At 48.8% G+C, this 13,715-nt stretch overlaps 1 protein-coding gene across 1 annotated transcript in view; it reads right to left on the bottom strand.

Moving 5' to 3' along the window:
• LOC122380642 overlaps window positions 1–13,715 on the bottom strand; it is a 50,189-nt gene that overhangs the window by 24,917 nt on the left and 11,557 nt on the right. The window contains exon 2 of the mRNA XM_043363989.1: window positions 11,959–12,088. Within this exon, the coding sequence (XP_043219924.1) occupies window positions 11,959–12,088 (130 nt within the window). The remainder of the gene's footprint in view (window positions 1–11,958; window positions 12,089–13,715) is intronic.

The raw sequence follows: 13,715 nt of genomic DNA, 5'->3' as shown, positions 1-13,715 counted from the left end.
CGAGATAGCAGTTTTGTAGCGCCGCTTTTTGTCTACTAGACCATATAAAGAACTTTGAAATTGCTTGATAACTGTAGATTTGGTGAGCGTTTCAAGATTGCATGTTTTTTGCTCATTTTTGCTCGAACATGACCTCAGTTTGACCTCAATAACTCCTGACCTAAGGTGACCTAAGACTTGAAATTTGGTGTGAAGGTGTCAAATTGATGCCCGGGAAGGTACTGAAAATTTGGCGGCGCTGCGCGCCGCCGTTTTTTTGCTATTCAGGAAAAACCACAGGGGGGGGCCAAAATGGCCCCCCCCAACGGGGCGAGGGTTAAAAGAGTGGCAAAGTCACCCCGGTTTACGGTACCGGGAGCACAATTGAAGATAAATGCATCTAACTATGTATTGAAAATAAGCATATTGTACTATTTAAATGTAGGCAATTGAACATACATATACCACACCTGTCTTTTGATTCTTCTCTTATTATCCCGCGCCGGGCCGGGGGGGTGTTTGAACACCACCCCCCTGCGGTTTTTCGCAGATATCTCAAAAACGGCGGCGCGGAGCGCCGCCGTTTTTGGCACACCTGTTCGTGCATCTTTTCCGCACATGTTGTGGAAATTTCAGACCCAGGTCACCTTAGGTCAGGTCACCAGGTCACGCTAAGTGATCTCACCTCAGAAAAAATAAGAATGCTCGTCATAGCTACACCGATTGATCGATTTCTTTGAAACTTTCAGCGATTGATTAGAGCAACAGTACCTATAAAATGTTTATCTCGGAATTTTGATATCGGTGACCAAAGGTCAGGTCAATTTTGCGACCTGCCCATTATAAGTCAATGGGAGAAAATTGAAAACCGTCTGTTTTGCACGAACGCTATTCTAGACACTCTCAAACATCGAGATATAGGTAAAATGGACACACTGAACCGGAAAATGGCAACTGTGACCCCTCGTTATGTCCCCGAGGTCATCTCAGGTCACGAACAGAATCTAGCAGTTTTTCGCTAATAACTTCTGATAGAGACGTGCTAGAGCGCTGAAAACGCCTTAGATGTGTTCGGCTCGACGTTGCGGATCGACTGATATGCAACATGACCTTTTCCGGTCAGGTCATGACCTTGACCTGAGGTCAAATTTTCAAGTTGACCTTTCAAGGTCAAATTATAGTTCATTCGACGCGTCGCGACGAGAGGAACACGATGGTGGCAAAAGTAATGTCGTTCCTCATTTGAGTCAAAAGTTATTGCCGAAAAAACGTTTTTCGTAAAAACGGCTATTTTTGGAGTTTTTGCCCTCTGGAGGCTAGGCTAAACCGTTGACCTGAGGTCAAATCTGAGAACATTAATCAGAAAGGTCTGTAAAAGGGCTATCGAATGCGCTTTTCCGCGGCGCTGTAGCTCTATCGGTTCCCGAGATAGCCGTTGGCAGTTTCCAAAATGTTGAAATAGTGGGCATTTGACCTTTGGTGACCTCTGGTGACCTGACCTTTAACCTGACCCCAAAAATGACCGAAGTGTTTTCGTCCTTATTTTGGACGTTCTTTCGATTGCCGCTTACCGCGTGTCGCTACGTGGCCCAGGAGCCGAGTTAGAAGGGGGGTGTTCAGACACCCCCACCCCCCGGCCCGGCGCGGAATCTCAGAGCACCGGCCCGGCGCGGGTTATGAAAGTATCATTTCCGAAGCTTCCCTGCACTGGCCCTAGAGCTTATGGTTTGTTTTTCTTAAGTTTTGTTGGATTAAGAATACAAGCTTTAAAATTGAAAGGCAATAAATAAATAAAGCAAACAGAAAGTAATCCACGGCAAATCATTGATGCTTCACTTTATCGACATTCCATTTGCCGTCCCAGTCCTGGAGACTTCCTACCACCATATCTCGCCGGCTTGGAAATTTATCGTCAGAGCGGGTTTAAGGAATTGACAATAAAAAACAAACGCATCCGCGGCAATGTGGCGGCTGAGATCAGCCCGTTGCAAATATATTGCTCGCTCGCCTTCGCAGCCAACAAAAAGTGGATCGACTTGATTGTTCGATTGCTTACGCGGGTTAAGGTAAAGCATCACAGTCAATCTCGACTCGAAATGTACTGCACTAAAATACCGCAGAGAAGAGTGTAAAGAAAAACCAGAAGAAGGGAGAAAGAGATAGAGCGAGAGAGAGGAGAGAGGGAAGGAAAGAAATACAAATGCAAACGATGAAAATTATAGTCGGGCTGACACTCTTATTTCGTACCAGTAACACTGTCACCATAATCTTAGGTGTACAATAAAGTGCACAAAGTGCACTATGCATAAATCAGCTTCATCTCATGTCAGCTATGCTGCATTTATGTTGAAAGAGGCGTTCAGGATAAACGGTACCTGCTAGGGATTGAGCTCCCGGAATGCTGCGGGTTTACCCAGTTCGGATGTATCACCGACCAATGACCGCGCTTCTGACCACAATTCGCACCCGGAGAGATGGGTGTCCAGAAAAAAGATACTACGGAAATTAAGTCGCATTAATTAACGCACGTGCCGATTTCTTTCCAACTTCATGTGCTTATAGTGCAAGATGTGGCAAAACCAATGCGCACTGTAATACGTCGTTGGAAAGTTGTCTGCCTGCCCTCCGAGATGGTCAACATGACCATCAGTCACCTGCAGACTGTGCTAGTGCTGGGGCTGATCCGCCGGAAGGCCGCTCACATTGAGAATCTGCTTTTGAGGAGCTGCCGTGACTGACCAAAGGGTTTACATGTCATGTGGCACCTGTTGTCTGTTTTGCCATATTTTTGCGAATACAAGCATGTGCCATTTTAAAATGTGCGGCGTTTATTTTTGGAATAACAGCAAAAAATAATAGTATCCGTTTTTCTGGACACCCTGTATATTTCCCCGCACACTGACACGGATGCGTCTGGTGGCGCGGCAGCGGCAGCCGCGACGCGGTCAGGACGTATTCGGCGCTTGCCACTGCGCCTCTACCCACCACCATTCGTCTTGCCTGGCACCGCGCCGCCCAGCGGCGACCGGCGGGGGCGGGGGCGGGAGCCGTCCGCCCCGAGCCTGGTCCGCATTGATTGCACCCATGTTTACTGATCCACAATAAGGAACATCATTTGGGTCACCGCAGAAGTCGCACGGAGCCAGTATGGTGGAGAGAAGTAGGACCATTGGCCCTCATATAATTATGATGCTGCTCTCATGACGCCATCATGGAAGACAAAATGTTACGACTTGTCCTATCTGCTCCGTCCCGCGATGTGCCGACATTAGGCATCTCCTCCCACCACCGCTATGTCAGTACAGTGCACATGGTGAGAATCGCCTGCAGACTCCGATGGCGTCCCGGCGGCCGGTTGCCGGCCACTCTGGATGGACGCGCCCAGACGAGCGCGCCATTGTGATACCACACACACATCCGCTCCCTGCTTATTTACATGGATTCCCTTCCTCCGTCCCTGTGGGGGGGGGGGGAGAGGGGAGAGGAATGGATCTGGGTCGGTGCAGACTGCGAGATAACGCTCGCAGCGCGCAGGCTAGGCGCTTAGCATCGTCGCCCACTTCCCTGTGAATGAGTGCGCTTATGCCGGGATTAGAATGGCTTAGCGTGGGTTGAGCGTGGAAATTACCGTGGGAGAGGCGCTATTGCCCCCGCCAGTGCTTCAGGGTCAATAGTTTCAATGGGGAGCAGCCATCCGGGATTGATCGGGCAGAGAGGCGATAGTTTCAAGAGCTTCAGTGGGTTTCGAGAAGAGCACGCAAGCTCAATGACAAGCGCCTTGTGCTGACAGAAATAAGGCACCAAATTGAAGTTCTGTTGACACTGTTAGCCAGTGTTCAACATTGAGACCGACTCAGTAATAAAACTGTGAGGCATCCACGTTTTACAGAGAACCGTGCCGTTCAGTTTAATACTGGACAGGGAAGTTAATCATAGATATCATTCTGAAAGTTAACAACCTGTGTAGGATGCATCAATTCATTTTTCAATAAGAAGCGAAGCGAGTTCGCTAGCAAAGCCATTAATCGATGTTCAGACTATTTTTCAGGCGCATTACCTGATAGCGGCTAATGAAGTGTAGCTCCGCACGCTTAGAGAAGGTTGACACTGATGAAGTGTGTTCAAAAGAGGACATGTCACGATTCTACCCTTCCACTGATATGACTAAGTAGAAATTAATTACGAAACTTCCGCGTATCGACTGCTGTCATGTAGTTGAATTTCCCCTGAAGTAAGATGATAAAGCAAAACCCACCCGAAGCGTTTATTCATAAAACTCACCGTATTCACCGCAACGCCCAGGCGTGCTTGGTGCGTTATCGATCCGATCCTATAACCTGTTTAAACAGCAGGCGAGGAACTCACGTACTGAGTGCGGCCGTAACGCCGACTGCATATTCTGACAAACTTTAAATCTTTTGACGGGACTCGATGGGAGATAAAATAAGAATAGATGCTTATTAAGGTAAATTTTTCGTTGAATAAAAATTATTGGGCATTTTTAAATATTCGGTGAAATACTTTCGTCTTTTGGACTGACTATGGAACACAGATCCAAACATTATGGTTGAAATTTGAAAATCAAAAACTCCTTACTGCTGCGTGTCGATATCAATTAGGAACGATGATGTTGTGTGTTGTGCTTCGAGCTCTGGGTCTGTAGAACATCTCCAACTTTTCAGACGTCGACTCTGGTATTAATCGTCCAACATTGTGACTTAGCCTGACGTCATCCCGATTCCGTTTTGAGCCTTTATAACAAGGACGGTCGAAGAAATGTTTTCTTTATAAGCATAGCATTTATCAGTTTGAACTTTGATACAGCGAATTCAATAAGCAAAGCTTTCACAATTTACTTATCAACCGTAACCGCAGGTTGTTTGAAAAGACAAACACTATTCGTTAGAATTGTGTTTTTCTATTGAAAAACAACCGGAGCGGTCGTTGTCCGGGCTATGTTTTGCAAGTCTGGCCGCGAATTGGGGCAACTTGGGTGGGGCCTAAACGAATCGTTCAATCTTCGTAAAAAGTTCAGTGTATGGGCTCCCGGAGGCGATCTACCTGATGGCATCGGTCGCTACTCGCTAAGAAGTCTTTTGCGCGTGGCACGTGCGATTCCATTTTCTCCATGTTAAGTCAACGGGGTTTTGGACACTTTTTGCGCGATCGCCAATGGCGGGAAAACGAGCCAAGAAGGAGGTGGTTTTCTTCCCAGCATTTTATGGCAAACACGTTCAGGTACACGCTAGTGTGCGCCGTATACCCGCCAGAATCTCGTGGCACGTGGCACGTGCGATTCCATTTTCCCCATGTTAAGTCAACGGGGTTTCGGACACTTTTTGCGCGATTGCGAATGGCGGGAAAACGAGCCAAGGAAGAGGTGGTTTTCTTCCCAGCATTTTATGGCAAACACGTTCAGGTACACGCTCGTGTGCGCCGTATACCCGCCAGAATCTCGCAACACCTCTATGCACAAGGTCAAAGTTGGATTTTTGCTGTGTCCCATGTTGAGTCAATGGACGGCGATGCCGAGCCTTTGCAGAGACATTTTGATTCGTTCATTGTACACAATTTTAGAGATAGAATTTGCCCAAACTCTGATATCTTGTAGAGGAAAGAGCGTAGTACATGCTGGTATGCTTCGTTAAGCTGGCAGAAATCGTTTTTTCTAATAAAGTTCGTTGGAAAATGAAAATTGTTAACATGGAAAGTCAATGGGAGCATCTTTATTCCTCTATAACTTTTATCATTAGTAAGATATATAGGTGAACAGTTGATATAATATACAACTTCTGATGCTCTTTCCACTGATGCATAGAACGTCACTGCACGATGTGCCGTTTTTAAGAAAAGCTGTAAAAAATCAGGGCTCGACTGTGACTTGAACCCAACCACATTAGAGTATACGAACAGGTGACGGGGATACCTCCCGTGTGCGGATGCGACACTGATTATTGCTAAATATTAGCAGTCGGCCGCCGTGGGGGCGCCTTGCAAAGCTTCTATCTCCACAACTGCTTGACCGATTCACTCGCGGTCTTTTGTGTGGGATAGCTTCTTCCTTTCTCACACGTAGTGTGCTATTCTCGATACGTATGGGTGACCCCTAATGCACGTGCCACGTGCAAAACGAAGAGGTGTCAGTTCGGTAACAAGTCTAATAACTCTGTAGTTAGTTTGCCGATTGCACTGATACTTGGCATGGATGTAGGCACCCGCCGTGCAATGCATTTCCATGAGTCACGGTTGGGGTGCCGCTGCACGTGCGCACGGGCAGGGTGACGCTTCCAGATCTCGAGAACGGCTGGGCCGATTGTGATCAAACTTGGCGCACCGTTAGGGATCGGCGAGTAGGGTGCCGTGCACAAGTCAGATGGGACCCAGTTTGCACGTGCGCACGTGCAGGCTGACGCTTCCATATCTCAAGAACGGCTGGACCGACTGTGCTCAAATTTGGCATACCACTAGAGACTGGTTAGTAGGGTGCCGTGCACAAGTCAGTAAGTATGTATTTTCATGTGCCACGGTTGGGGTACAACTGCACGTGCGCACGTGTAGGGGTCGTTTCCAGATCTTGGAAACGGCTGGGCCGAATGCGATTAAATTTGGTACACCGCGTGCACAAGTCAGTTGGGACCCAGCTTGCACGTGCGCACGTGCAGGGTGCCGCTTCAAGATCTCGAAAACGGCCGGGCCGATTGCACCCAAATTTTGCACACCGCTCTAGACGGGCGAATAGGGTGCCGTGCACGTCAGTTCGTAGCACACCCACTCCGGTCTGCACGTGCAAGGCTCATCCTCTCGTTTGACGGCGGTCGTTTTTTGCGGCGTTACAGAGGTGCTTGCTCAAACAACCTGCGGTCCCGCGATGCGGAGCCCAGCATCGCAGATGCTGGTATACCGTGAACGACTTTTTACGTATTGATGTAACAATATCCGTCAATTGACAGTACAGAACGGAGGGTATTAGCGATGTTTTACTTGAATGGTCTTGTAATGTGCGGAATGGATAACAACGACGGCGATAGGCTAGTGTGCTACTGGGTCTCAAGTCTTGCCACTTGAAAAATACTACCATTCGACTTCCAAGTTGGCAGTGTGAAGTGGCACTTTACCAGGAGGACATAGTGACGACATTACGAGGACACGACAGGACGGCGGAGGTAGGTACGGGTGGCGACAGTCCGCCGCGGCGCCGGCGGGTCCAGCTAGTCTCCAAGCCAGCTAAAATTCGGCGGCCGATCGCCGCTCGGGGCCGCCGTTTGCGAGCCCCCCGGGCCGCTATGGCCGTGGCCTGCAGTGCGGCAGGGCGCATGCATTATGCATCAGGCGCACTCTGGCCGGCGGCATGGGTGTCGGTGCGCCGTCCGCCCCATGAGTCTGGTCACCACTCCAGTGGAACCCCTGGCTGGCGGACCTCGGCGCCAACGGACCCCACGCCAACGCGCGCTGGCTAGGTCCGATCGTTAGGACTCTCTGAGTTCGAGGGCCCTCTGAGCTTCAAACACTGCAAGAAAACGCTGGCGAAACAACCGTTCCGATCTTGTTATATGCGATCTTATAACGCTGCTTTTGAAAACGGAGTAAGAAATTCTTTTGCATCTTTTGAATAAGGGATATGATGTGAATCCATTCAATACTTCTGAATACCGCCGCCCGCCAAACTTGGTGCAACATCAGCATGCTTTTACTGCGGTAACAGCTTTGTCGCGTCGCATTGCATCATCCCCGCATTTGTATCCCTACTTCTGGCAAAGCATGGACGCATTTTGAGGAAATGGAATGGAAAATATGTGCTGAATGGTCGGTGACGTAATGTTGCTTCCAGAGCTGCGATAGCTGACTGGCAGACATCTGCTGCAGTGTGAAGTGTGGACCCTGGCTATAGACAGCCGCACGGACCCTGGACGGCCGTTGGCTGGCGTTGGCTGCCCGGGGGTTGTAGCCGCCACCAGACGGCTGCTGCAGCTGGTCCTGACCATCCAACGGCTGCTGCAGCGACTTCACCCATCATGGCTTCTGCTGCAGCTACTCTGACCTAGACGATTCCTGCAGCTGCTTCGATCATTATGGCAGCTGCTGCAGCGGCTTCGATCATCACGGCTCCTGCTCGGACTGGGAGCGGCTGCAGCTGGCTGGCCGGGATACGTGCTGCTACAGTTGCCTCAGAATCTCCCGATTTAGTCCCGGTTAAGCACGGGTCAATCACGGCGCCCTGTGAGAGGCGGCCGTCGCACGTTTTATCGGCGCTATTTCGAGCGGGCCCGGCCGGCACCGTCCGTCTCCGGCGCGGCGCGTTTGACTTATGTCGATAGCGGCGAGCCGACCGCAGAGTGCAGAGATAGCGGCGCCGGCTGAGTGACCGCCGGCCGGCGCGGCGCATGGCCCCGCCGCGGCCCGACACCTCCACTCGATCAGCCTGGACAATTTGTTCCGCCGGCGCGGCGACGCGGTGCCGCCCGCGCGACCGACACGTGAAATATTCTCTGTCGGCGACGACGCGGTGCCGGACGGCCGCGTCACCGCGCCGCGCTACTGAGGAATCGCCGCCTCACGGCACCATAAATCGCAGTGACCGGAGTGGTGCCGCTGCCAAACGGACGGCGCTGCCAGACTCATCTGCATAGCACCGTACCGTCCGCGCCGGGCAGCCGGGGCGGGGCGGGGCGGAGCGGGGCGGGGCGCTGGCCAGGAGAGGGTGAGACCTGGTCGTCCGGATGTCATTCAGAGCAGATGGGACATCTGAACGGCGTGTCGCCGGCGTCGCGCCGACCGGCCCGCCGACGTCGGCGATGATGCGGGGAGCGGGCTTTTATGTTGCGCCGCGTCACTGATCATCAGATAGATCGGTGGCGCCGGCGCCGGGCGGCCCCGGGAGGGGAGGAGGGGCGGCACGTGGTAATGGGTGTGACTAGCGCGTGCTGAAGCTGTGGGCGGCACCTGCTAATGAGAGTTGACATGGAAAAGCAGGATCAATACGGACTGGGCCGCGCCGCACCGGCAGCGGCCGCTCGGCAGCGGACAGCCTGCGTGCTGCTGTTTTTTTAGCGTTACATACACCACTCTAAGTATAGAATGAAAAGTTACAGGCTGATGGTTTGAACGAAAACGAAAATATACAAAAGGTTGAGACTGGAAACTTTATTCTGAAAGAATTGTCATACAGAAACTTGTTTTATTCCCATGCGTACAATTTAAGTAATTGTATGAAGGTGCAGTTTCTTAATAGTTTGCTGGAAAACCTAACTCAACTTCAAGAACATTAATTCAGGGGGAGGGTGAAACTTGACGTGAAAAGCCACCCATTACGCACGTGGCAGTGCTACACGAAATTACAACGGCCTAAAGCCTAAAGGATGTTTCCGAATGATCAATCATTTTTGTTGGGGTTAATCGCGATAGCCACACATGGCTCAAAATTTACATTGTTGCCATTCAATTTGAAGCGTTCAATAGCTTGTAGGAACACATTTACACATTGCAGAAATGGCACGTCATCATTCTACAGATCGAATGATATCAATATTTGAACGGGCTCATTCCGGTAAGTTCACTATTTGATTTCATGTGATGCACGTTCAGATATGAGGCACTGTTTCGAGGGTGCAATAATGTATGCGCCAAAAGCCAGCCAATGTAGAGACGACATAACGAACACCTTGCAGTCGCGCATATATCAGTCGAGCGCCGGAAACACAGCTGGCTGCAGGGATTGTACAACATTACTGGACATATCGCGCAACGGAGATAAATTTAAAGCCAACGCTCTCGGCAAAATATTCATGAATTTCAGCTAATGAACGGATGATAGTCCCAATGAGGCACTGGCTAGTCACTAATGGAACAATCGATGAGTTGGAAGCTCCTAATGGAAATTGATGAGCTCCAATTTCTTAGTATTGATGATGGCACTGTAAATTGGATAAAAGCATCTCAGCCGCATATGTCAGGCTTTGTTAGTAACAGTCAGATTAGACTGCGAAATATGCATGTAATTACCGTCCAATGTGATTCTCAAGTCAAATAGAACATCAAACAGCGTCGGTATGCTTCGAGCAGCTGCTAGAGACACCGCAGCAACCATTATGCACATCACGAAAGTCGAGCTTGTCAGGAAAGCACAATGATAAGCATGCATTGATATCTAGGTATAACATTCTTATATATTCATTACGAATATAGTGAAATGTTTATTCATACCAATACGAACTGACTGAGGATTAGCGGCGTTGCAACGCTTACGTTAGGTCTGTTTCCACTACCGCACTATTCCAATTACTGCTCCCCACACATCCCACTGGGCGCCGCGCCGCTGCCCGAGCCATGCGGCACAGTGTAGCTTCAGGCGGCGATCACTAGTGCCATCTAGCGGCAGCGGATGAAACAACCATGGTGTCCACCGCCGAGTCGGGATGCCGTGCGTTGTATGCCGTCTTCGCATGTTACTTTTGAATGTAAGCGTAGTTTTCACCTAGCTATAGACGGGAGCGTATGTGCGCGTTACCTGTAGGGATTGCACATTATCAACAATGCTTAACCCGGCACCGCCTGGGCTATTTCCGTACCCACGACAGCCTGGGGGGTGTCGGATCCGACCCCCCCCCCCTGTTATCTCGAGAACCAATGGTCGTATCGAGCCCCGCGAGGCGGCGTTCGAAAGGTCTCTACGAGACCTTCCCAAAGCACTCTTAAGATTTTAAGATTGAGGTCAACTTTCGGGTCAAGGTCAGGTCAAAGGTCAAATTCAGGGGTTTTGCATGATTAGGCTTACGGACAGCGGAATCGATAGCTGCTGCTCGAAACTCACCAAAAATGACCTCAAAGGCCTAGTGAAGGTACCATGTACGTATAGGGGTCATACTAAGTACGGGTCAAGGTCAGGTCAGGTCACGAAAGGTCACGGTTTTCAATTTCTGCTACATGGGCGTGCGACACGTGTTTTATGACTTATTTTTCACGCCGAATCCGATGGTAATGGTTATATGTGACCCCAAGTCACTGTTCTGGTGATAAGTGTGCATTGAAAGCATAAAAAATCGTTTATACCATACATAACTAAACGAGGGCTAAGAAAAAAAGTCAATTTTTCAACTTTTTATTTTTGACATAAAAATGCACTTTTCTAGACGAGCTTTGTCCCAGAAATCTAGTGGTGCCATTTGTTTTCACATGCGATGTTCAGAAGTGCCTCTAATTCACGAAAATGCTTATGACGTCACCATGCCCTATGCATGTTGGAGCTATTTTTTACAATTTGGGGGTCAAAAATCATGATAGAAAGTTGAAATTTGGGGCATCTAATGTTCTAATAGAGCTCTACAACATATATTCCGGTTTTTTAGAAATTCCCAAAATTTTGGGTTTTACTAGCTGTTTTCCAAAAAATATAGTTTTTTGAATTTTTAGGGGTGAAAAACGCATTTTATGGAAAATCCGAGATAGCCATTTTAAAGAACTCGTTGAGTTGCGTCTTTTCATGTCCTTAATTTGCAATTTGCTTTAAGCCCTAATTTTTGGCGATTTTTTAAACATTTACCACTTTTTGACTAAAAAAGCCATGTAGTTACATCACTAAAATCGATATATCTAAAAAATTTCTGGTAATTTTTTCTTAAATATTGCCCAGGAGACGTCAAATTGATTAGGGAGAAGGTATGCCAAGTTTCAAGTAGATAGCGAAAGCGGTTCATGAGTTATTCAAGAAAAACGGAGGGGGGGTCGGATCCGACCCCCCCCCCCAGGCGGTCGCGGGTTAAAACCTGTTTTTGCACAGTGATCAAGGTTCCATGAACCGAAAGCTTTGTGTGTCTTTTTGAATATATTTGAATGCATTTGTAATAATTTGTTTATTATTTACATCATCATCCAGACAAAGGCGTATTTACGTGCCACTTGTAGGCGAGCGGGTCTTCGCACGTTGCTTAAAACCTTTGCATATGATCTACTGTACATATAGACGGGTGCCTCTTTGCGCCTTACCTGTAGACGGGCGCGTCGGATCCGTTGCGGTACCATAGCACGATGAGCACAGTATCGCCGGGAGAATGGGACATGTCGCAGGGCAGGGCGACCTCGCCCCCAGCCAGACCCACCACCGTCGACAAGGGCACTGAAACAGAAACGGGGACACATTAGTGCAGTTAGGAGAAAATGTAGACTCAGTCCCAAGGTAGTAAACTTAAACCAAAACTCAGAAGGGACGCACGAGCACTACAAGAGAAAAAGTGCCGACTTAGTGCAATTTGGCCTGGAGGGACGGACGGGCACCTTCGAAGCTCTGGCGCGTCATATGGGTGAACTGTGGTCAGCAAGGACAAACACATACACATGAGGGCGGAACACAGACAGAGGTCATCATGACATTTCGGCGAGATGTCACTAAACTAATTGGTCGGAGCGACGCTGCTGGTTCTGGCTCCCGGCCAGTCAGTCCCAATAGCACTTCAGATGACATGGTGCCCTGATGTTTTTCGACAAGGATACATATTTCCCGTACACAAGTTGGATTGAAATGTCGTTATTCAATTCCGTGCTCTTTTGAACGACCCGGATCTTACCAGACCTTAGATTGCGGATCTAAGTTTGCAGCAGAAAGACAAAGCTCTCGAAGCAAACATATTATGTGATAAAGGGAAGTCGAACAAATATTTGAGCATGTTTTGTCTGCAGCCTATCTCTGAAAATAGCACCAAAGGCCTTGAGATCACATCAAAGCTCGCATTTTAATGGCAACGTCTCTGTTTCGCGACTGTGTTGGCGGCTGAATGTCTTTTATTCAGCTGACTGGCGAGAGAAAGTAAGGGTGGTGCATAGCTTCAGTACTTGAAAAGCCAGAAAACAGCAGGGAACACTTCTCACTGATTGTGTTCTTCTTTACAAACACACATACAAACGACGTTTGCACAAACGTTGGTATGGTGCGTTTCACATAGTTAAAATAAACATTCATCCGCGGGTTTCTACTATTAATCAGCAACAAAACTTGAGCGCATGTGGCTATCGGCCGTGGAAATGTCGTGGCCAGGTTAATTAAGACCCCTCTCTTTCTTTCCGTCTGTCTGTCCTTTGTCCAGGGGAAGGGAACAGCCGGCCTAGGTCAGCTAGAGGACTTTTCCCGGCAGTTAGGCTGTCCCACAGTTGCTAGGCGACGCTCAGCGCGCAGCGACCCGCGCTGGCTCAGAAGGCGGTCAGCAAGCACAGCCTGTCCACATTTACACAACGGAAATTATAGAGCGTGTTTTTAGCTGCATAGTTGACGTGGGCTAGCCATTGGAACAATACAATCACCGTTTTGGTGAGTGAGCAGGCAGAAAGTCGACTTTTATTAAGTTACCTCAAAGCGGTTCCGGGGATGTCTTCTAAGAAACAATCCATAGGTTATAAGGCGTTCTCAAAACACTATTCAAAGTTTATCAAGCAGCGAGCATAAAGCATTCTTTCCATTAACTGGCTCAAACAGTTTTATAGCAGTTGGATGAATGTGTCCCTTGGAAATGTCATTTGGCTTTTGTTGACGTTCTTACAGCAGGTGAGTGACCTATCAGGAACCGGCACCAGTTTCGATCGGGTGTCGAGACAGGCGAAGATGCCTAGCTATGCCCCATTAGAAAAAGGTATGGCGTTCAACCTGAGCGAATACCCCATCTGATACCCAGAGCTGCGGGTATGGGCAATCCTCGGGCATATTTTACCAAACATAAACATGGCAAAGCAGCAGTTATCTACATATGTATGTA

The sequence above is a fragment of the Amphibalanus amphitrite genome, unplaced genomic scaffold (genome assembly GCF_019059575.1).
Source record: "Amphibalanus amphitrite isolate SeventyFive unplaced genomic scaffold, NRLGWU_Aamphi_draft 000102F_arrow, whole genome shotgun sequence".
Lineage (NCBI taxonomy): Eukaryota > Metazoa > Arthropoda > Thecostraca > Balanomorpha > Balanidae > Amphibalanus > Amphibalanus amphitrite.
This window is presented reverse-complemented; position numbering and strand designations above follow the sequence as displayed.